The sequence below is a fragment of the Oncorhynchus clarkii genome, chromosome 1, assembly GCF_045791955.1.
Source record: "Oncorhynchus clarkii lewisi isolate Uvic-CL-2024 chromosome 1, UVic_Ocla_1.0, whole genome shotgun sequence".
Lineage (NCBI taxonomy): Eukaryota > Metazoa > Chordata > Actinopteri > Salmoniformes > Salmonidae > Oncorhynchus > Oncorhynchus clarkii.
Genome location: NC_092147.1, coordinates 31,331,605 through 31,352,786, shown reverse-complemented (window position 1 = coordinate 31,352,786; position 21,182 = coordinate 31,331,605). Strand labels below are relative to the sequence as shown.

Genomic DNA, 21,182 nt, shown 5'->3' with positions numbered 1-21,182 from the left:
TATATCCCCAGCACTAATAGTTTAGCATATGCTAACACTTAGCCAGTACTTCACACCTAGGGATAGGCTGTTTATAAAGGGAGACTGGCTCACTCTGACGGGCCATCTAGTGAAGAGAGGGTCGTCTGTGAAGTCTCCAGACACGCCCCAATAGATCAAAATAGACCACGTTGCTTTATTTTTTACTTTACATAAATCAACCTATTACCACATGAAAACAGATAGTTTAGTCTCTCAGTGTCAATGTTAAACACGTGGATAAGTTTAAGATGTTAGAGTTGTGTTGCTGATCTTGAGTCATTATAATGCAGTCATCTCCTGTCTGCGTTGATGGAGTGCATGTTTTACACTGGACCACACACATACTGACACACACACCCACACCCTGACAGAAACCCGTGCACGCACGCACACGCACGCACACGCACACACACACACACACACACACACACACACACACACACACACACACACACACACACACACACACACACACATTGCTAGGCCACAGCCCCATGGTGAGAGCCCATGCTGGGTGGTAGTGCACTCAGTGTTGTGTTTCATTCTGCTGTCTGATCTCTTAACCAATTAACTGCCAGGGATCGTATACAGGACATTCCTTACATACCTGAGCCCTTTAGTCACTAGTCACCCCTTAACACCCACACACACTTCCCTCAGACCCCCTTCCGTGTGTGTGAGTAGGCCCAGTCCCAGCATTGCTCATCTAAGTAAACAGGATGGAGAGACAAAGTGAAAGACAGAGACTCTGTTGAATGGAAGCGAGTCACCAGTGCATTCCCTCATTCTCTCTTCCCCCATCATACTGTCATCTCTGAGCTGAAGCAGAGAACACAACCCCCCATGAAGAGATAGCAAGAAATCAGGGAGGGAGGGGGGAAATGAGGAATAGATGAAACAAAACAATGGAGAAAAGAGTCCTGTGGAAAATGTGATAGAAACATGTGTATTCTGTATGAATGTGTTTTTCATCATTGTATTGTAGGTACATCATTACAGTATTGTCATAGGATGAATGTGATGTATGAAATGTGCCCCTCGCAGCTCACAAGGATTAGTTTTATTAGCAGTGCGAGTTCAGAGTCAAGAAATAACCTAATCTAATACGTTAATTCTCTCTCTCTCTCTCTCTCTCTCTCTCTCTCTCTCTCTCTCTCTCTCTCTCTCTCTCTCTCTCTCTCTCTCTCTCTCTCTCTCTCTCTCTCTCTCTCTCTCTCTCTCTCTCTCTCTCTCTCTCTCTCTATTTCTCTAAGGAGCTCATTGAGGTGGACAGTGAGGTGGTCTTTGAGCTGGCCTCCTATATCCTACAGGTAAGTCAATACTCTGACTCCAACGTATGTGGGTGTTCCAGACACAGAGCACATTACTCACTTGACCTTTCCAGAAATAGTGAGCTGTCTCTCCTTTAATCCTGCTTTATATTAGAAGTGTTGTTTCTCTAGCCTGGATCTGTGTCTGCTCTAGCCAACTCCTCTGACTGTTGCTATTGGTATGTCATGTTTATCATTAGAAAAATCAAGACGTTAATTGAATGGGTTCCAATCCCTAGTTCCAGGGAGTGAGTGTGTATATTGGCCAGGGAGTGTGTAGGGTTCCCCCTCAGTGTAGGTCAGCCCATTACCTCAGTATCCTGCAACATCAGCGTACACACACTCAGACTGTGGTGTGTGTGTGTGTGTGTGTGTGTGTGTGTGTGTGTGTGTGTGTGTGTGTGTGTGTGTGTGTGTGTGTGTGTGTGTGTCTGTGTCTGTGTGTGTGTGTGTGTGTGTGTGTGTGTGTGTGTGTGTGTGTGTGTGTGTGTGTGTGTGTGTGTGTGTGTCTGTGTCTGCCGGTGCAGATTTATCAGGTAGGTATCTCTTGGCCTTTAGAGGTTTGCTCCAGATGGATAATATTTCTCTCTGATTTCACCACAGGAGACCTCACCGTACTCAAATCAAATGTTATTGGTCACATACACATGGTTAGCAGATGTTACTGGTCACATACACATGGTTAGCAGATGTTATTGGTCACATACACATGGTTAGCAGATGTTATTGGTCACATACACATGGTTAGCAGATGTTATTGGTCACATACACATGGTTAGCAGATGTTATTGGTCACATACACATGGTTAGCAGATGTTATTGGTCACATACACATGGTTAGCAGATATTATTGCGAGTGTAGCGAAATGCTTGTGCTTCTAGTTCCGACAGTGCAGTAATATCTAACAATTCCACAACAACTACCTAATACACACAAATCTAAAGGGATGTAATAAGAATATATACATATAAATATATGGATGAGCGATGACCGAGCGGCATAGGTAAGATGCAATAGGTGGCATAAAATACAGTATATACATATGGGATGAGTAATGCAAGATATGTAAACAGTATTCAAGTGTCAAAGCATCATTGAATTGAGAATGACTCATATATTCCAGTTAAATTATTGAATTTGAATTTCATTTGAAGTAGTAAACAGCATACAGAATTGCAATTCAAATTTGAATTCAAGGAAATATAATTAAATTGTGAAATTCAATGAAATTCAAATGCCTCTTCTATTCTATATTAGGTATAATCTATACAAATATACATCTTGTACATAAAACATCAAACCTGGCGTTATACACATGCAGAAACATTTTTGTTGAAACAATAGATTTCCAGGACAAACTCTTAAAATGAATGACCAAGGAAACAAAACCTATATACGAATATAATAAGTTATGAATCACGTACTGTACATTTGGTTCAATATGGGGAAAATACTACATTTCCCAGAATACATTAGTTTAATCCTCATGTTGACCCTGAGGCCTTCAAAAAGAAGCTAAATAAATGAAACGGTTAGTGGAAATATAATTGCCTACTCTAAGCACTAAGGTTAAAAGAGGTATCTTTGGTATCTGGAAGTGTGACCTGTAAGATTCAATGAAACTCCCATCTTCTTTAATTACATTCTACTTCCAATTTCAAATAATGAGTTGAATGTGAGTAAATTCCAAAATTCTGAATTGAGCCCAACCCTGGTGCTAAGCACCTCTATGTCTTTTCTCTCACCAGGAGGCCAAAGGTGACTTCATCAGGTAAGAACAGTTATTATGTATCTCTACTACAGTAAGCTGTATGTGTGTAATGTACAATAGAGGGGAGGTGGCCCACGTGTTTCTTTGGTTTTTGGTTGAGGGGAAGGTGGGATAGGTTTGTGTTTGTCTGTGTGTTGACAAATGTAAAATGTGTGTGTGTGTGTGTATGCGCGTGTGTGACAGGGGAACAATTACACCCTGTGTAGGGGGTCTGTCCCTGGCCCTCTGAGCCCCTCAGAGCAGCAAAGCAAATCGCTCTGCTATCTCTCCTCTCAAAGGACCTGCCTTTGTCTGCCTGTCCTCCCTCTATCCCTTTCCTCTCAACCCCAGTCCCCTGATTCACTCTCTCCATCCAGCTCTGAAGAGTCTGTCTTTAGAGAGGGTCAGTGGGGCGTAGCTTATTGTAGTGTGTGTGTGTGTGTGTGTGTGTGTGTGTGTGTGTGTGTGTGTGTGTGTGTGTGTGTGTGTGTGTGTGTGTGTGTGTGTGTGTGTGTGTGTGTGTGTGTGTGTGTGTGTGTGTGTGTGACAGGGCTCCACTGTGCATGACTGCTAGCCAATTAAGACCAGAGCAGTGTAACAGGGTGAGACGAAGCCGGGGAGGGCGGCTCACATGATGAGCCTTCTGCCCCCTAAAACACTTTGCTCTCTATTGATTTACACTTTAATGGGGATGCATGATATATTGGCCACTGTATCGGTTTGGACAGTGAAGGTTAGTTAGAAGCATCCTAGTGAAAATGTGCATTTACAAAATTACATGTGTTTGTAATTATATTACAGTGTGTAACTTTGGTCATTTATAATGGTGTTTTTTGCATTATTATCTAGCTTTAAATACAGATGGATTGCAAGGCCTTTACAGTTAAAGGGAAACACATACAGTATCTTATCGTTGCTCTGTATTTTAGAGAGGTAAAGGATACAGATTATTCATCAGTGTGTGAGCGGTGAAGACAGTGTAGATTAGAGGGTTGAACAGCGTTCACCTTTGACCCCGTTTTGTCTTCCTCACAGAGAGCATAAATAAACATGGCGTCCCACTGAGATCTGGAATGTGACACACACACACACAGAAAAGGAGGTCATGATTCACCAAATCATGCCAAAATGGTAAAGGCCAGAGTTGTAGTGGGGGATAAATTATGTTTACACACCTTTTTCGGTGAATAAATAGCATTTACATACATATTAGGCTAGATATTACGCTAGCATTGTTTGCTAGCCTTTTTTGGGGCTCTAGGTGGGATTTGGTTGGTGGGCCCCTGTTAAAGGAATTAAATTGCTCTATGTTTTAATACCCAATTAAAATTAAACACTCTGTCAATTCATAAGGATTTGTAATTCCCTTATTCTATAATAATAGACAGAGCCCAGTCTTAAAGTCAAACAGCATAGTTTATTCACGAGAGTACTGAATACGATACAGTTTACCACAGGTTATAAATTGAAAATGACGTCAGTGTTTTCTAAATGTTCCGTCTCTTCTTGACACTGGTAGAAAGGCTCTATAGTTCTCAAGCCTTCCCACCTCGCCTAGAGCCAAGGTCAGTCAGTGTAGATAAGCATTCTAGTCAGTCTGGAGATATAGTTAATTCATTTCTACCAAGGAACAGACAGTCATTGTTCTAAACTCTTGACCACATTCACACACATTATATTCAGTACTGGGATCAAGAAAGAAAACTCATACACATACAGAATAGTATTCTGATTAGTACATATACAGTAACATAATAGTATTCGGAATAGTACATACACAGTAACATAATAGTATTCTGATTAGTCAGTCGTGATTGAAATGTATACATAATTAGTCATCATTGATAAAAAATTCCCTTAACAGCCCCCCACCTTGCGGGCAAAACATTTTAGTGACCTCCTAGATGGCGGAGAGAAAGTTTTCTGCAATCGTACACAGTTTTCCATGGGGCAGAGAGAACATTTTGTAATTTTATAAAACATGTCATGCAATTCTACTATTTTTTCCATGGGAGGATGGAGAGACATTTTTGCAGTTTTAAAGCAAATTTCCTGCCATTCGACACACTTTGCCATGTCTTATGCCATGTAAATGATATCTGAGTGGGAGTGACTTACAAAATCAATGGGGGTCCCCTGGAGGTCAAGGCCCCTGGGCACGTGCCCTGCGTGCCCGGGCATATTCGGCCATGATTTCTACAAGTTTAGATAGCTGGCTAGACTACCTTACCAATCTAAAAATGATTAGCTGACATGGCTAATTGGGTGACTGTCAGTGACTGACCTAACAAGAGAAAAACTGCTGATGCACAACCAAAATCACACCTTGTGTATTCTCCTATTCTAACTCTCAACAGTAAGTTGAGACCCCGACTGAGTTAAATATATATATATATAATAAATACAAAGGTTTTTGTTTTTTTGGGGTCGGGAGTCCTGGGCGACGCCTATGTCACTTATGCCTGGGGCCGGCTCTGATTCTTTGTGCTGTGGTTTCCAGATTGGGTGGTAGAGGTTGGGATTGGGAACCATTGCTCTCGGTCAGGTGTTAGGTTACTGTTATATTTCCAGAGTGTTAGCTGCCTTGTTTCCAGTGCTTTCCCCCAGTCTCAGTCTCAGGGGGCTGGGAGGGTTAGGGGATTACAGACGGGTTTAAGACTGGGAGTCTGGGGTCTTCGTCATCTCTCTCTCTCTCTACAGCTGTTCCCTAGATAACGCCCAGCCAGCTGTGTGACTGTCTTATCAGTCCCCCTAAAACACAACAGGGCAGCATTACCCCCCCCCCCCCCCCCCCCCACACCTTGTCAGTTACTAACTCTGGCCAAACCCATAGATGAATCATGAGGAAATAGCCCTTGGATTAAAGTCAATACATCATTGGAGTAGACAAACATCACATTATTGGAGACACGTTTTGGAGGGGCATATATCACTAATGCCAATCTGTCTCCAACATCTCTTGGCAGTTTGAGTTCAGTGTGTGTTCACAGTAATGACGTGTGTGTTTCTGTATGTGTTGCAGTAATGACGTGACAAGGTCAGACCTGAAGAAGCTTCCAGCTTTGCCGACTCAGGCCCTGAAGGAACACCCGTCTCTGGCCTACTGGTTAGTCCCAGCCTGTCTTATCGGCCTAATTGACCAGGACCACCAAACTCTACTGCCTGGTAGCTATGATTCAGTTATATGTTGTGTATGTTTTCTGTTCCAGTGAGGACCGGGTCATAGAACACTACAAGAAGCTGAATGGACAGTCCAGAGGGCAGGCCATAGTCAAGTAAGACTAGACAGGGGAAGGGTGTGTGTGTGTGTGTGTGTGTGTGTGTGTGTGTCTCGTTTTCTCTTTCTGCATGTTCTCTCTCTTGAGCTGTGTGTGTGTGTTTGTCTCATGTTCTCTTTCTGCATGCTCTCTCCCTTGAGCTGTGTGTGTTCAGACATCTCTCTTACATGCTGAGTGTGTATCCATATATGTGTGTGTGTGCGTGTGCGTGTGTGTGCGTGTGTTTATGGTGCTCTCTCTCTTCATTGTATGCTGTGAAGTTGAACACTGGGAGCTCTCTGACTGACAAATGTCTCTGTGTGTCTCGGTATCTTTGTCTCTTACAGTTATATGAGCATTGTTGAGTCTCTGCCTACATATGGAGTACATTACTACACTGTTAAGGTACAACTTTATCACCTAGTCACACACTCTCTCTCTTGGGGTTGGGGCTGAGTGGGTGGGTGACTTTTGGGGGAGGGGGGGTGAGGCTTTGGGGGGCTATGAAATACACACACAACCTCTGATGTGTGTGTCTTCTCGCTGTGCGTGTCAGGATAAGCAGGGAATTCCGTGGTGGCTGGGACTGAGTTATAAAGGAATCTTCCAGTATGACTACCAAGACAAGGTCAAACCCAGGAAGGTAAGACACAGACATGAATTATCTCACTCCCTTTCAATATCCATTGTGTGTCTGAAGTTTTCTAAAGATGTAACATCCTGTCGTTCGATCAGTCACCTGGTAGTCTATTAAATCCTTTCACCTTTGACCCTAGTAATGTCCAACGTCTCCTCGCTAGATGAACGGACACACACACACACACACACACACACACATGCCGTCTGTGAACTCTGACCCCTCAGCCCTGACAAAGGCTTCCTGTCTGCCTCAGCTTTCCTGTTTGCCCATCCTGTTCCAGTGTGTGTTTGCGTGTGTGTGTGTGTGTGTGTGTGTGTGTGTGTGTGCGTGCATTCCAGTCTAAATGTCTCACCACTGTGCCCCCTTCCCCCCAGATTCCAGCTCTATCCCATAATAGTCTCATAACTTGAGGTTTCCTAGATGTTACCATGGAGACAGGATTGGAATGCTGACCTAGTCTCCTATTTTAGGTCACAAGAATGACTTGTGAGTTGGAGAACCAGAAATGGGTTCTGTGAAGTTCCCAGAACATTTGTAAGGCACATGTTCTCATAACACAAAAACTGTACGTCATTCTGATGATTATCGGCTGATGTTGCAAGAACGTTCCTAGAGCACTTTTAATCAGTTCTTTAAAGGTTCCCAGAATATTTCATTAGGTTGTGGGAACAGTCTGGCGGGAACATTGTGGGGACATCACAAAGGATATGTTGCCAAAACACAAAAACTGTCCAGTTGTGCTGACATTTGGATAATGTTTGTATCAGGGTGCACAAAACATGAATTGGATTTTGCAAGAATGTTCACAGACAGACTTTGAGTTATTTAAAGGTTTCATAGCATTTAATTAGTTTGTGGGAACAGTATGGGTACATTACAAGAGAGGGGTTCCTAAAACACAAAATATGCTAATTTGTGATGACATTAATGCAATGTTTAATTGAGGTTGTAAGAATGTTGACAGAACACCTGGTCTAAGGTTCCCAGGACATTTACTTAAGTTATGGGAGTTGTCTGGCAGGTTCTTGTGACATTCACATAGGTTGCACAGAACATTCCCACAATGATCCACAATTCCCAAATAAGTATTTTATGACATTCATCTCATATTTGATTTAGGTTTAACATAATATTCAATTGATGTTTACACAATATACAGTGGCAAGAAAAAGTTTGTGAACCCTTTGGAATGACCTGGATTTCTGCATTGATTACTCATAAAATGTGGTCTGATCTTCATCTAAGTCACAATAATAGACAAACACAATCTGACTAAACTAATAACACACAAACAGTTGTACTTTTCACATTTTCATTGAAGACATTGTGTAATTATTCACAGTGCAGGCTGGAAAAAGTATGTGAAAAAGTAAGTAACTCGTAGATCCTCCTTTAGCAGCAACGACCTCCACAGAACGTTTCCTGTAGCTTCTTATAAGACTTGCACAACGTTGAGGAGGAATTTTGAACCATTCCTCCCTACAAATCTGTTTCAGTTCATCAATTGGGTTAAGGTCAGGACTCTGCCATTCCAAAACATGAATATTCTTCCTTTTCAGCCATTCTTTAGTTGATTTACTTGTGTGCTTTGGGTCATCGCCTTGTTGCATCACCCAACCTCTCTTAAGCTTGAGGTCATAGACTGCTGCCCTGACATTCTCCTGTAAAATGTATTAATACACTTTTGAATTCATTGTTCCCTCAATGATTGCAAGGCATCCAGGCCCTGAGGCAGCAAAGCAGCCACAAACCATGATGCTCCCTCCACCATGCTTCACAGTTGGGATGAGGTTTTGGTGTTGGTGTGCAGTGCCCTTTTTCCTCCACACATAGCATTGTGCATTTTTGCCAAATAGTTCAACTTTTGTCTCATCTGTCCACAGTACATTTTCCCAGAAGTGTTGTGGAACATCCAGGTGGTCTTGGGAAAACTTGAGACGTGCAGCAATGTTTTTTTTAGACAGCAGTGGTTTCCTTCGTGGTGTCCATCCATGAACACCATTGTTGTTCAGTGTTTTTCTGAGAGTGGACACCTGAACACAGACTTTCGTTGTTTGTAGAGTTTTCTGAAGGTCTTTTGCTGTTACCCTTGGGTTCCTTTTCTCACGTCTTTTAGGATTACCTTTGTGCTCTTGGAGTGATCTTCGCAGGACACATACTCCTAGGGAGAGTAGCTACAGTCCTGAATCTTCTCCATTTCCGTCTCTATAATGCGTCTCTATAATGCGTCTCTATAATGCCTCTCTATAATGCGTCTCTATAATGCGTCTCTATAATGCGTCTTTATAATGCGTCTCTATAATGTGTCTCTATAATGCGTCTCTATAATGTGTCTTCAAAGGTCCTGTGAAAGATGTTGGGATCGAGGCATGGTTCACACTAACCAATCTTTCTGGAGAAGAACAGATTTGTCAGTAACCAGGCCTTGCATGCCTTTATGTAAAGGGCAGGGCAGCTGTGCAACCCACACCTCCAATCTCATCTCCTAAATAGAAACACCTGACTCCAAATAGCCTTTGGAGAAGTCGTTAACACAGAGGTTCACTTACTTTTTCCAGCCTGCACTGTGAAGGATTACTCAATGTCTTCAATAAAAATGTAAAGTACAACTGTTTGTGTGTTATTAGTTTAGTCAGATTGTGTTTGTCTATTATTGTGACTTAGATGAAGATCAGACCACATTTTATGAGTAATCAATGCAGAAATCCAGGTCATTCCAAAGGGTTCACAAACTTTCTCTTGCCACTGTACTGTACATTTTTTCCTTGTCTTGGGGGTCCTTGGAACATGTCAATAACATGAAGGAAATGTTATATTCAAGTTTGACCTAATATTACCACATCATTTTAAGCATGCACATGTGTAGCTCCTTAAAGCATAACAAAAGCAGATTTGGAATAAATCCCCATAGATTCTCTCTAGATGGAGTGGCAATTCGCATTCGAAGACTGTATTGTAGGTGATATAGAGACCAATGGCAATTCATTTCATTCATGACATTTAATCATGCAAACAACAGCATTTAATCATACAAACTAGGACTGTAAAACCATGAAAATAATGAATTGAGCTAATGGCCTTAGTTAATTGTGTTTCATTTCAATTTTGGAAATTTGGCCCTAAACAAACCATTTTCCATTTAAAGAGAATCTGTATCAGAATGTTTTGAATGCATGGTCACCATGAACAACACAAAAGTCAGTGTAACATACAGGTATTAGTCCTCCCAATGTCCCTCTTATCAACATTCTTAAAGTCTACACTTGTGCACATACACACAAGTACTGTTAGAGCTTCAGGCCTTCTAAATGAGTGTTCTCACAATTTGTGATTGGAGGGTTGACTATAGGAAAAAATAACTGGCTCTATGGATAAAAAGAACAAAGAGCTTTTAAACCTGTCTAATAATGTTATGAAATCCATAGAAGACAATAACAACAGGTCAGCCAGGTCTGAGTTCATGTAAAGTATAATACAGCTATTGGATCTAGCCTAGGCGATTTATCCACGTTCTTCTACATCAACTAGTCACAAGCTGCTACTACTAGAATTGGTATAATTTGCTTAAATCTTTTGACATGAGAACTACAACAAAAACAGTAGCTAAATGGAATGAATGTCCTATTCTGATTAAAATCATTGTGGGGGGGTAGTTGAATCAAGAGGCATTCAGCCATGGCATTGTAAATATTATTTTGGTTAGCTAGCTGGCCAATGTTAGCATAACTAGCTAGCTACGGTGCCTTGCAAAAGTATTCATCCCCCATGGTTTCTCCTATTTTGTTGCATTACAACCTGTCATTTAAATAGATTTTATTTGGGTTTCATGTAATGGACATACACAAAATAGTCCAAATTGGTGAAGTGAAATGAAAAATAGAACTTGATAAAAAATTATACAAAATTTAAAACAGAGAAGTGGTGTGTATTCACCCCCTTTGCTATGAAGCCCCTAAATAAGATCTGGTGCAACCAATTACCTTCAGAAGTCACATAATTAGTCACCTGTGTGCAATCTAAATGTCACATGATCTGTCACATGATCTCAGTATATATACACATTAAATATGTTTTCCTATAACTTTTTATATGTTTTCCTTCACAATTCTTGCTCAAAGTTGTGCGTATAGTGCACCACAATAGAGAAAGACAGCGCTACCAAGACTGAGTGCACACTGATTGCACAAGGCACAGAGCGTGTTGGGTGTTGCGCTTAAAAGGCTCCATGCGGAATAGGGCTGTCCCGGACCAAAACAAATCTTGGTCAACTGAGAGTCGTCTGTTCTTTCGATTGGTCGAAAATTTTAAAGATATATATTATAGAGACGCATTATATATATAATATAATTTTCTATACATAGACACACCCTATTTTCTATATTTATGTGTTTTAATAAAATCAACTATATGTAGGCTACTGAGCTTCTCTGATGCTTTAAGCACACTGTTTGATTAAATAATTAAGACACATAAATGAATCAAGGGAGCCAGAGACCGTCCTCCTCCCACTGCTGCTGGCCTTTGCAGATTCTGCCGTTACGCTCCTGAAGTTGCCGGTAATAGACCAGGGGTCGGCAACCTTTTCCACGTGGGTGCTAATTTATCTTACCATTTCTAACGATCTGCCAGTTATGATATTCATATGCACATTTTCCTTTATATTAAGGTCTTCTTATCTCAAAATCATTGTCATATAGTTAATCAAAATGATACAGTTGAAATCGGAAGTTTGCATACACCTTATCCAAATACATTTAAACTCAGTTTTTCACAATCCCCTGTCTTAGGTTAAAAAAAAATCCCTGTCTTAGGTCAGTTAGGATCACCACTTTATTTTAAGAATGTGAAATGTCAGAATAATAGTAGAGAGAATAATTTATTTCAGCTTTTATTTCTTTCATCACATTCCCAGTGGCTCAGAAGGTTACATACACTCAATTAGTATTTGGTAGCATTGCCTTTAACTTGGGTAAAACGTTTCGAGTAGCCTTCCACAAGCTTCCCACAATGAGTTGGGGGAATTTTGGCCCATTCCTCCTCAGAGCTGGTGAAACTGAGTCAGGTTTATAGGCCTCCTTGCTCGCACACATTTTTTCAGTTCTGCCCACAAATTTTCTATAGCATTGAGGTCAGGGTTTGTGATGGCCACTCCAATACCTTGACTTTGTTGTCCTTTAGCCATTTTTCCACAACTTTGGAAGTATGCTTGGGGTCAATGTCCATTTGGAAGACCCATTTGTGACCAAGCATTAACTTCCTGACTGATGTCTTGAGATATTGCTTCAATATATCCACATAATTTTCCTCCCTCATGATGCCATCTATTTTGTGAAGTGCACCAGTCCCTCCTGCAGCAAAGCACCCCCACAACATGATGCTGCCACCCCCGTGCTTCACAGTTAGGATGGTGTTCTTCGGCTTGCAAGCCTCCCCCTTTTTCCTCCAAACATAACGATGGTCATTATGGCCAAACAGTTCTATTTTTGTTTCATCAGACCAAAGGACATTTCTCCAAAAAGTACGATCTTTGTCCATATGTGCAGTTGCAAACCATAGTCTGTCTTTTTATGGCTGTTTTGGAGCAGTGAGCGGCCTTTCAGGTTTGTCGATATAGGACTAGTTTTACTGTAGATGTAGATACTTTTGTACCTGTTTCCTCCAGCATCTTCACAAGCTTTGCTGTTGTTCTGGGATTGATTTGCACTTTTCGCACCACAGTACGTTCATCTCTAGGAGACAGAACGCGTCTCCTTCCTGAGCGGTATGACGGCTGCGTGGTCCCATGGTGTTTACACTTGCATACTATTCTTTGTACAGGTGAACGTGGTACCTTCAGGCGTTTGGAAATTGCTCCCAAGGATGAACCAGACTTGTGGAGGTCTACAATTTTTTTTCTGAGGTCTTGGCTGATTTCTTGTGAATTTCCCATGATGTCAAGCAAAGAGACACTGAGTTTGAATGAAGGCCTTGAAATACATCCACAGGTACACCTCCAATTGACTCAAATGATATCAATTAGCCTATCAGAAGCTTCTAAAGCTGTTAAATACTTTTCTGGAATTTCCCAAGCTGTTTAAAGGCACAGTCAACTTAGTGTATGTAAACCCACTGGAATTGTGATACAGTGAATTATCAGTGAAATAATCTGTCTGTGAACAATTGTTGGAAAAATGTCTTATGTCATGCACAAAGTAGATGTCCTAACCGACTTGCCAAAACGATAGAAATTTGTGGAGTGGTTGAAAAATGAGTTTTAATGACTCCAACCTAAGTGAATGTAAACTTCCGACTTCAACTGTATCTAAATCTAAATGAAAATGATACAAATCTAAAAGTAACTTCTATTACCATTGCCAACTATGTAAAAGTAGCCTACATAAAGCCAACAAATTTAAACATTGCAGCCTGCAGGTAGAAAATATCCTGATAAAAATAAATATCCTATGATTCACATTGGCTACACATGGCCTGTCTTCAACTTGAAACATTGTTTCAACTATCAACTGGGTATGGCCCGAAGCTAGAGCTAGCAAACTTGCAACATTGTATAAAATATTTTGGGCCCTCAGAGTTTCTGCGCCTGTGCGCTCTGGACAGACACAGCTGTAGGCTATTTGTGCAAGGGAAAAGAAATGATCAGGTATTTTATGACGTTTCCACTGGATCAGAGCATTACATTTTTCCCTTTCATGCCAATTGGTTATCTAAAGGGAGAGAGCTGTAAATATTTTTCAAGTACATTGAGGAACTATTGTAATTCTCAATGCATTTGAAAAACAGACTTGGTTTACTTGCTGTTTGAGTTGAAGAAAAAAATACTTTGAGAAGCTCCACAGCTCATTAGTGGTGTTGAGTTACGACATCCCCAAATGGGAACATTCACTACATTTCAAAAGTTTGAGGTCACTTAGAAATGTCCTTGTTTTTGAAAGAAAAGCAAAAAAAATGTGTCCATTAAAATAAAATAAAAAGCCAAGGCTAGCTTTTTCAAGCAGAAATTTGCTTCCTGCAACACTAACTCAAAAAAGTTCTGGGACACTGTAAAGTCCATGGAGAATAAGAACACCTCCTCCCAGCTGCCCACTGCACTGAAGATAGGAAACACTGTCACCACTGATAAATCCACCATAATTGAGAATTTCAATAAGCATTTTTCTACGGCTATTCATTGATCTGGCCAAGGCTTTCGACTCTGTCAATCCCCACATCCTCATTGGCAGACTCGACAGCCTTGGTTTCTCAAATGATTGCCTCGCCTGGTTCACCAACTACTTCTCTGATAGAGTTCAGTGTGTCAAATCGGAGGGTCTGCTGTCCGGACCTCTGGCAGTCTCTATGGGGGTGCCACAGGGTTCAATTCTTGGACCGACTCTCTTCTCTGTATACATCAATGAGGTCGCTCTTGCTGCTGGTGAGTCTCTGATCCACCTCTACGCAGACGACACCATTCTGTATACTTCTGGCCCTTCTTTGGACACTGTGTTAACAACCCTCCAGGCAAGCTTCAATGCCATACAACTCTCCTTCCGTGGCCTCCAATTGCTCTTAAATACAAGTAAAACTAAATGCATGCTCTTCAACCGATCGCTACCTGTACCTACCCGCCTGTCCAACATTACTACTCTGGACGGCTCTGACTTAGAATACGTGGACATCTACAAATACTTAGGTGTCTGGTTAGACTGTAAACTCTCCTTCCAGACCCATATCAAACATCTCCAATCCAAAGTTAAATCTAGAATTGGCTTCCTATTTCGCAACAAAGCATCCTTCACTCATGCTGCCAAACATACCCTTGTAAAACTGATCATCCTACCAATCCTCGACTTTGGCGATGTCATTTACAAAATAGCCTCCAATACCCTACTCAACAAATTGGATGCAGTCTATCACAGTGCAATCCGTTTTGTCACCAAAATACTATATACTACCCACCATTGCGACCTGTACGCTCTCGTTGGCTGGCCCTCGCTTCATACTCGTCGCCAAACCCACTGGTTCAATGTCATCTACAAGACCCTGCTAGGTAAAGTCCCCCCTTATCTCAGCTCGCTGGTCACCATTGCATCTCCCACCTGTAGCACACGCTCCAGCAGGTATATCTCTCTAGTCACCCCCAAAACCAATTCTTTCTTTGGCCGCCTCTCCTTCCAGTTCTCTGCTGCCAATGACTGGAACGAACTACAAAAATCTCTGAAACTGGAAACACTTATCTCCCTCACTAGCTTTAAGCACCAACTGTCAGAGCAGCTCACAGATTACTGCACCTGTACATAGCCCACCTATAATTTAGCCCAAACAACTACCTCTTTCCCTACTGTATTTAATTGATTGATTTATTTTGCTCCTTTGCACCCCATTATTTTTATTTCTACTTTGCACATTCTCCCATTGCAAATCTACCATTCCAGTGTTTTACTTGCTATATTGTATTTACTTTGCCACCATGGCCTTTTTGCCTTTACCTCCCTTATCTCACCTCATTTGCTCACATCGTATATAGACTTATTATACTGTATTATTGACTGTATGTTTGTTTTACTCCATGTGTAACTCTGTGTCGTTGTATGTGTCGAACTGCTTTGCTTTATCTTGGCCAGGTCGCAATTGTAAATGAGAACTTGTTCTCAACTTGCCTACCTGGTTAAATAAAGGTGAAATAAATAAATAAATAAAATCAAATTGATCAGAAATACAGTGAAGACATTGTTAATGTTGTAAATGACTATTGTAGCTGGAAATTGATGATTTTTTATGGAATATCTACATAGGTGTACAGAAGCCCATTATCAGCAACCATCACTCCTGTGTTACAATGGCACGTTGTGTTAGCTAATTTAAGTTTATCATTTTAAAAGGCTAAATGATCATTAGAAAACCAATTATTACAATTATGTTAGCTGAAAACTGTGATTCTGAATAAAGAAGCAATAATCCTGGCCTTCTTTAGACTAGTTGAGTATCTGGAGCATCAGCATTTGTGGGTTCGATTATAGACTCAAAATGACCAGAAACAAATAACTTTCTTCTGAAACTCATAAGTCTATTCTTGTTCTGAGAAATGAAGGCTATTCCATGTGAGAAATTGCTAAGAAACTGAAGATCTCGTACAATGCTGTGTACTACTCCCTTCACAGAACAGCGCAAACTGGCTCTAACCAGAAATGAAAGAGGAGTGGGAGGCCCCGGTGCACAACTGAGCAAGAGGACAAGTACATTAGAGTGTGTAGTTTGAGAAACAGACGCCTCACAAGTCCTCAACTGGCAGTTCATTAAATAGTACCCGCAAAACACCAGTCTCAATGTCAACAGTGAAGAGGCAACTCTGGGATGCTGGCCTTCTAGGCAGAGTTCCTCTGTCCAGTGTCTGTTCTTTTGCCCATCTTAATCTTTTATTTGTATTGGCCAGTCTGAGAAATGGCTTTTTCTTTGCAACTCTGCCTATGTTTCCAAACTTTTGACTGGTACTGTATATTTGCGTCTGCTTGACTGAAAACATCTCGGTCGTCCAACAGCCTATCGACCAAACAATCGACCAGACAACTTAATGGGGTCAGTCCTAGTGCGGAACCACGTGCACTTAAAAGGGTCTGTGCAGTATAGAACTGAAGACTCAATTAACAGTGTAAAATGTTTTTGCCATTAAGATCTTACATGTTAACAGTTTCATTCATATGACATTTGAACAGCATTTAATCATACAACACATGTTGTGACACTTTATATGTTGACAACCTGCACATGCAGGGTTTGGAACTGCAATATTCGGTTCCAAAGCCAATTCTTTTATCTTCTGCACCACTGGGGAAGCTCTCGCGCATCACATTTTTTTAGTATATAGCCATGGCAGTATAGTCAATAAGGACTACTATGCTTCCATTTTAGCATTCTTAGACAGGGAAATACTGGTAACTGGGTTATTCACCATCACTTCCCCATCCTCTTTATAAACTGTGTACTTCTGGGCCCATATTTAGAATGTATGCAAGACTCTGAGTGCTGATCTAGGATCACCTTTGGTTTTCAGATCATGAAAAATAAGACAAGGGGGGACCATATCAAGCATCTCAAAGCAGGAATTAAATCAGGTGCATTTTTTTGTTTGTTGAACAGTCCATTTTTACACGTTGGTTGTTGTTTTTACAGTTAGTCTAAATTCTGCATTTTTGACTGGACGAAATAAAGACATCCCCTCTTTTAGTAGATTATATCTGAGCTTCAATGTCGCTGTTTTTGTTTTTCAAAAGAAACATGGTTAAAGATCTTATGGGATTGAACCTGCACTCTTCAGCTTTGCAGACAGATCATTAAACCTCTCCACCACCAGGGGACTGCTGTGTCCTTGCTGTGTCCTTGTTGTAGGAGTGGACACCTTGTTTGCGCGCCGCACAACCTAGGCTACTCTTGTGAGGAACCCGTTATCGTTTATTTCACTCCATTTAGGAGTTTGTTTGTAGCACGCCTGTCAATGTTGAGTAAGGACACACCTGATTATACATAGAAATAGGCCTAGGCTACCTGGCCTGAGTGCAAATGTAGGCCTATTAATGTGCCCATTTGGGGATCTGATAGTATTTCTGATTGTCTTAACTCATCACCACTGTGAAACTTCTCGGAGTCATTTTTTCTTCACCTCAAACAGCAAGTTAACAAGGTCTGTTTTTACATCCACTGAAAATGTTCAAATAGGCTACGTTGAGGAACTACTGTCAATCTTTCCAGCTCTCTTTTGATAACCACTCAGCGTGAAAGGAGAGAAAAAATGTTGTGCTCTGATCCGGTGGAAACTAGGCCTACCTGATTACTTCTTATCCCTTGCGCAAATAGCCTACAGCTATGTCTGTCCAGAGTTTACTGGAGCTGGAAACTCTTAGGGCCCAGAATGTTGTATGCAATGTAGCAAGTTGCAAACTTCAGGACAGCACGCAGATCTGTAGAAATGGTAAGATAAGTTGGCACTCAAAATGGAAAAGGTTGCCGACCCCTGGTGTAGCCTATCAGGAGTATAACAGCAGGAGCGTAACAGCAGAATCTGCGAAGGACAGCAGCAGCGGGTGGAAGTTTTTTTTTCTTCTGGTTAGACTATCTTGATCTCTGGCTCCCTCGAGTCATTTGTGTGTCTTAATTATTTAGGGTTAATGATCTGGCTGAAGATTGCGGGTTCAATCCCACATATTCTTTAACCATGAGGCTCAGATATACTCTACTAAAAGAAAGGACGTTTTTATTTCGTCCCTATTTAAAAATCCAGTCAGAAAGGTTATTGAAGTGCTCCTGAGTAGTGCAGCGTTCAAAAGCACTGCATCGCAGTGTGTGTTACAGCCTGTGTGTTACAGCCAGTCTGTGTTACAGCCGGCCGTGACCGGGAGCCCCATAGGACGGCATACAGTTTGCTCTGGGAGCTTCCTTGGCTCGTCATGCTCTAGCAACTCCTTGTGGCAGGGCCGGGCACCTGCAAGCTGACCTCATTCATCAGTCGAATGGTGTTTCCCCTGACACATTAGTGCGGCTGACTTCTGGGTTAAGTGAGGCTGACTTCTGGGTTAAGGGAGGCTGACTTCTGGGTTAAGGGAGGCTGACTTCTGGGTTAAGCGAGGCTGACTTCTGGGTTAAGTGAGGCTGACTTCTGGGTTAAGCGAGGCTGACTTCTGGGTTAAGTGAGGCTGACTTCTGGGTTAAGCGAGGCTGACTTCTGGATTAAGTGAGCAGTGTGATAAGAAGTAGTGTTATTGACATTTTCTGAGGACCTCTAAGACTAGGTCAAATGTATATTCAATGAAATATTATGTTGAACATAAAACAAATATGTTATGAACGTCTTAAAAACTGACTGGAAATTGTGGAACATTGTGCAACATTGTGGGAATGTTCTGTGCAACCTTCGTGAATATCAGAATATTCTTGCAACATCCCAGACAACTCCCATAACTTAATTAAATGTTCTGGGAACCTTTAAAGAACTTAGATCAGTTGTTCTGTCAACATTCTTATAACATTAAGGGAATGTCCTGTGCAACCTAACATAAAACGTATAATCATGCACAAAAATTGACATTTTTTTGTGTGTTTTGGGAAAATATATTTTGTAATGTCCCCACAATGTTCCCACCAAACTGTTCCCACAATCTAATGAAACAAATTGTGATTTGGGAAAATTCTTGCAATATCAGGCAAATGTTTTATACATACATGGTATAATCATCAGCATGACTGGAGAGTTTCTGTTTAATGAGAACATTTACCACAATCTAACAAACATTCAGGGAACTTTCACATAACCAATTTTGATTTGTTGGGAAAACATTACTGGTACATTGTGTTATTACCTTACCTGGAATCCCAATGAGAACATTTTGGGAACGTTCTTTGGTGGTTGTTACAACATTTTAGTGAATGGTAGGAGAACATTCTAAGGATATTTCATTTAAAACGTAAACATTAAAAAAAACTTTTACAAATGTTTTGGGGATGTTATCATCCTAATGTCAGATATAATCCTATCTAGAACTTAATGGGAATCTTAACTAATGTTCTGGTAATGTTCCCGGTTTGCTAGGAGGGGCCCTCTTGGATCTTTCATTATTGGCAGGATGTTTTCTCCCCATATTTCACCATTTGTAGATATATATACACACACACACACACACACACAATAAAAGGCAGTGGGCCATGCCCAGTTGAAAGGGGTCTGTACTACAATAGAGTGATTGTGTTCAGAGGGGAGGTAGAATGAAGGGAGGCTCAGGACTTCATGTTCTGGCTTCTCATCACCACACTAATGTTATCTACACACAGAGCGCTCTGAAAAAATAGAGAGAGGGATGGCACTTTACAGATGGCTATTAATGTCTTTAATTACTCTGGTGTGAATTTCAATGAAGGTTGAGACCCTGTGAAAAACTGTGTTTAGAGGCTGTGCATTACTGGTTACCTGACAAGGCCACTATCATTATGTCAAACTAGGTTTTCAGTGTTTTAGATTAGGCTGTTTTTGTTTTCAGTTTCACATCAGGAATAGGTTGTGTTTTACTAGGGGACAACCTGGAGTGACTAGACCACCACTTTGAGGTGGCCTTCTGACTGTTTATTTGGGGTTGTTTAAATACTTTACCCCTAACACACACACACACACACACACACACACACACACACCGGTAGGAAGTTACAGCTCAACCACAGCCGGGAAAAATGCCTTGTTAGTGAGTTCTGAGTCACTTATCCAGAGATTAGGGTTTGTGAGTGACTGAAGCAGCTGCTGGTGGTTAAGTAACTGTGTGAAGCTCCAGTAGTGAGAGGAGTGTCCTTTTGACTGAGGAAATGAATTGGATTGAGATTTTCTTGACAGATATTGAGCCCATATCTCTGCTAACTAGTGTGTTGCCGGATCAGACAGGCATATGAAGGTATGGAACACTGATGAGTAATGAGTGAGGAGTTTGCCTTGGTTTGTAAACACCCTTCCTAACCTCACACCTTCTAACATAAACACATTGAAAAAACTACGACCAAAACAAAAACAACAGGAAGCAGTAGGCATGTCTCCATAGTGACTAAAGAACAGTCTGGAAACATTTAACGCCCCCCCAAACTCACCGCCCTCCGACTTTCTGAGGGAGGAACTGAGAAACAGGGAGAGAAACAGGGAAAGGGGGGAACCAGTGATGGTAAATGGGTCCCCTCTAGACCCTAGTCCCCAGACATGCTTCTAGTCCTAACTGCCTGCTACTGTCTCCAGGTACAGCTCTGCCCTGTACTAGAATAGACCTTGGCTTTACTCCAACATTACTGAGCAGTTATACACCATTCTATTCTTTAAACAATACCATGGGTGTCCACTTCAAGCTTTCTCAGGCATGACCTTTTCTTTGTGGTCACACACGAACACACACACTGGCCTAACAGTGGACACGCCCTTTGCCATTCTCAGTGCTGTGTAGAAAGGCAGTGTCACCATGTCTGTATCTGATATTATTGTTGAGATTATTCTCAGTTTCTCTAAAGCTGTTACTAAATACACACCACTTATAGAACTCCTGTCAGTTGTTAGTTTGGACAGAGCTTCTTGAATATTGAAACTGGTTTAATTCCTCATTATATTGTGCTGTACATGTACATGTACATTTTGAAGTAGCCTTCCTGTAAAATGTGACTGTGGTTTGCAGTAATGTTCTATGGCTCATTGACTATGATTACTAAAGTCTGA

At 41.3% G+C, this 21,182-nt stretch overlaps 1 protein-coding gene across 10 annotated transcripts in view; it reads left to right on the top strand.

The window, feature by feature from the left end:
* The window catches only part of LOC139405889 (FERM domain-containing protein 4A-like), a 136,851-nt gene that overhangs the window by 88,990 nt on the left and 26,679 nt on the right, over positions 1-21,182 (top strand). For 9 of the 10 annotated variants that reach the window (XM_071148379.1, XM_071148355.1, XM_071148371.1 and 6 more), the window contains exons 6-11: positions 1,275-1,331; positions 3,081-3,103; positions 6,105-6,188; positions 6,292-6,357; positions 6,687-6,744; positions 6,896-6,982. In XM_071148379.1, the coding sequence (XP_071004480.1) occupies positions 1,275-1,331; positions 3,081-3,103; positions 6,105-6,188; positions 6,292-6,357; positions 6,687-6,744; positions 6,896-6,982 (375 nt within the window). The remainder of the gene's footprint in view (positions 1-1,274; positions 1,332-3,080; positions 3,104-6,104; positions 6,189-6,291; positions 6,358-6,686; positions 6,745-6,895; positions 6,983-21,182) is intronic. The other variant, XM_071148363.1, reaches the window with a different exon arrangement.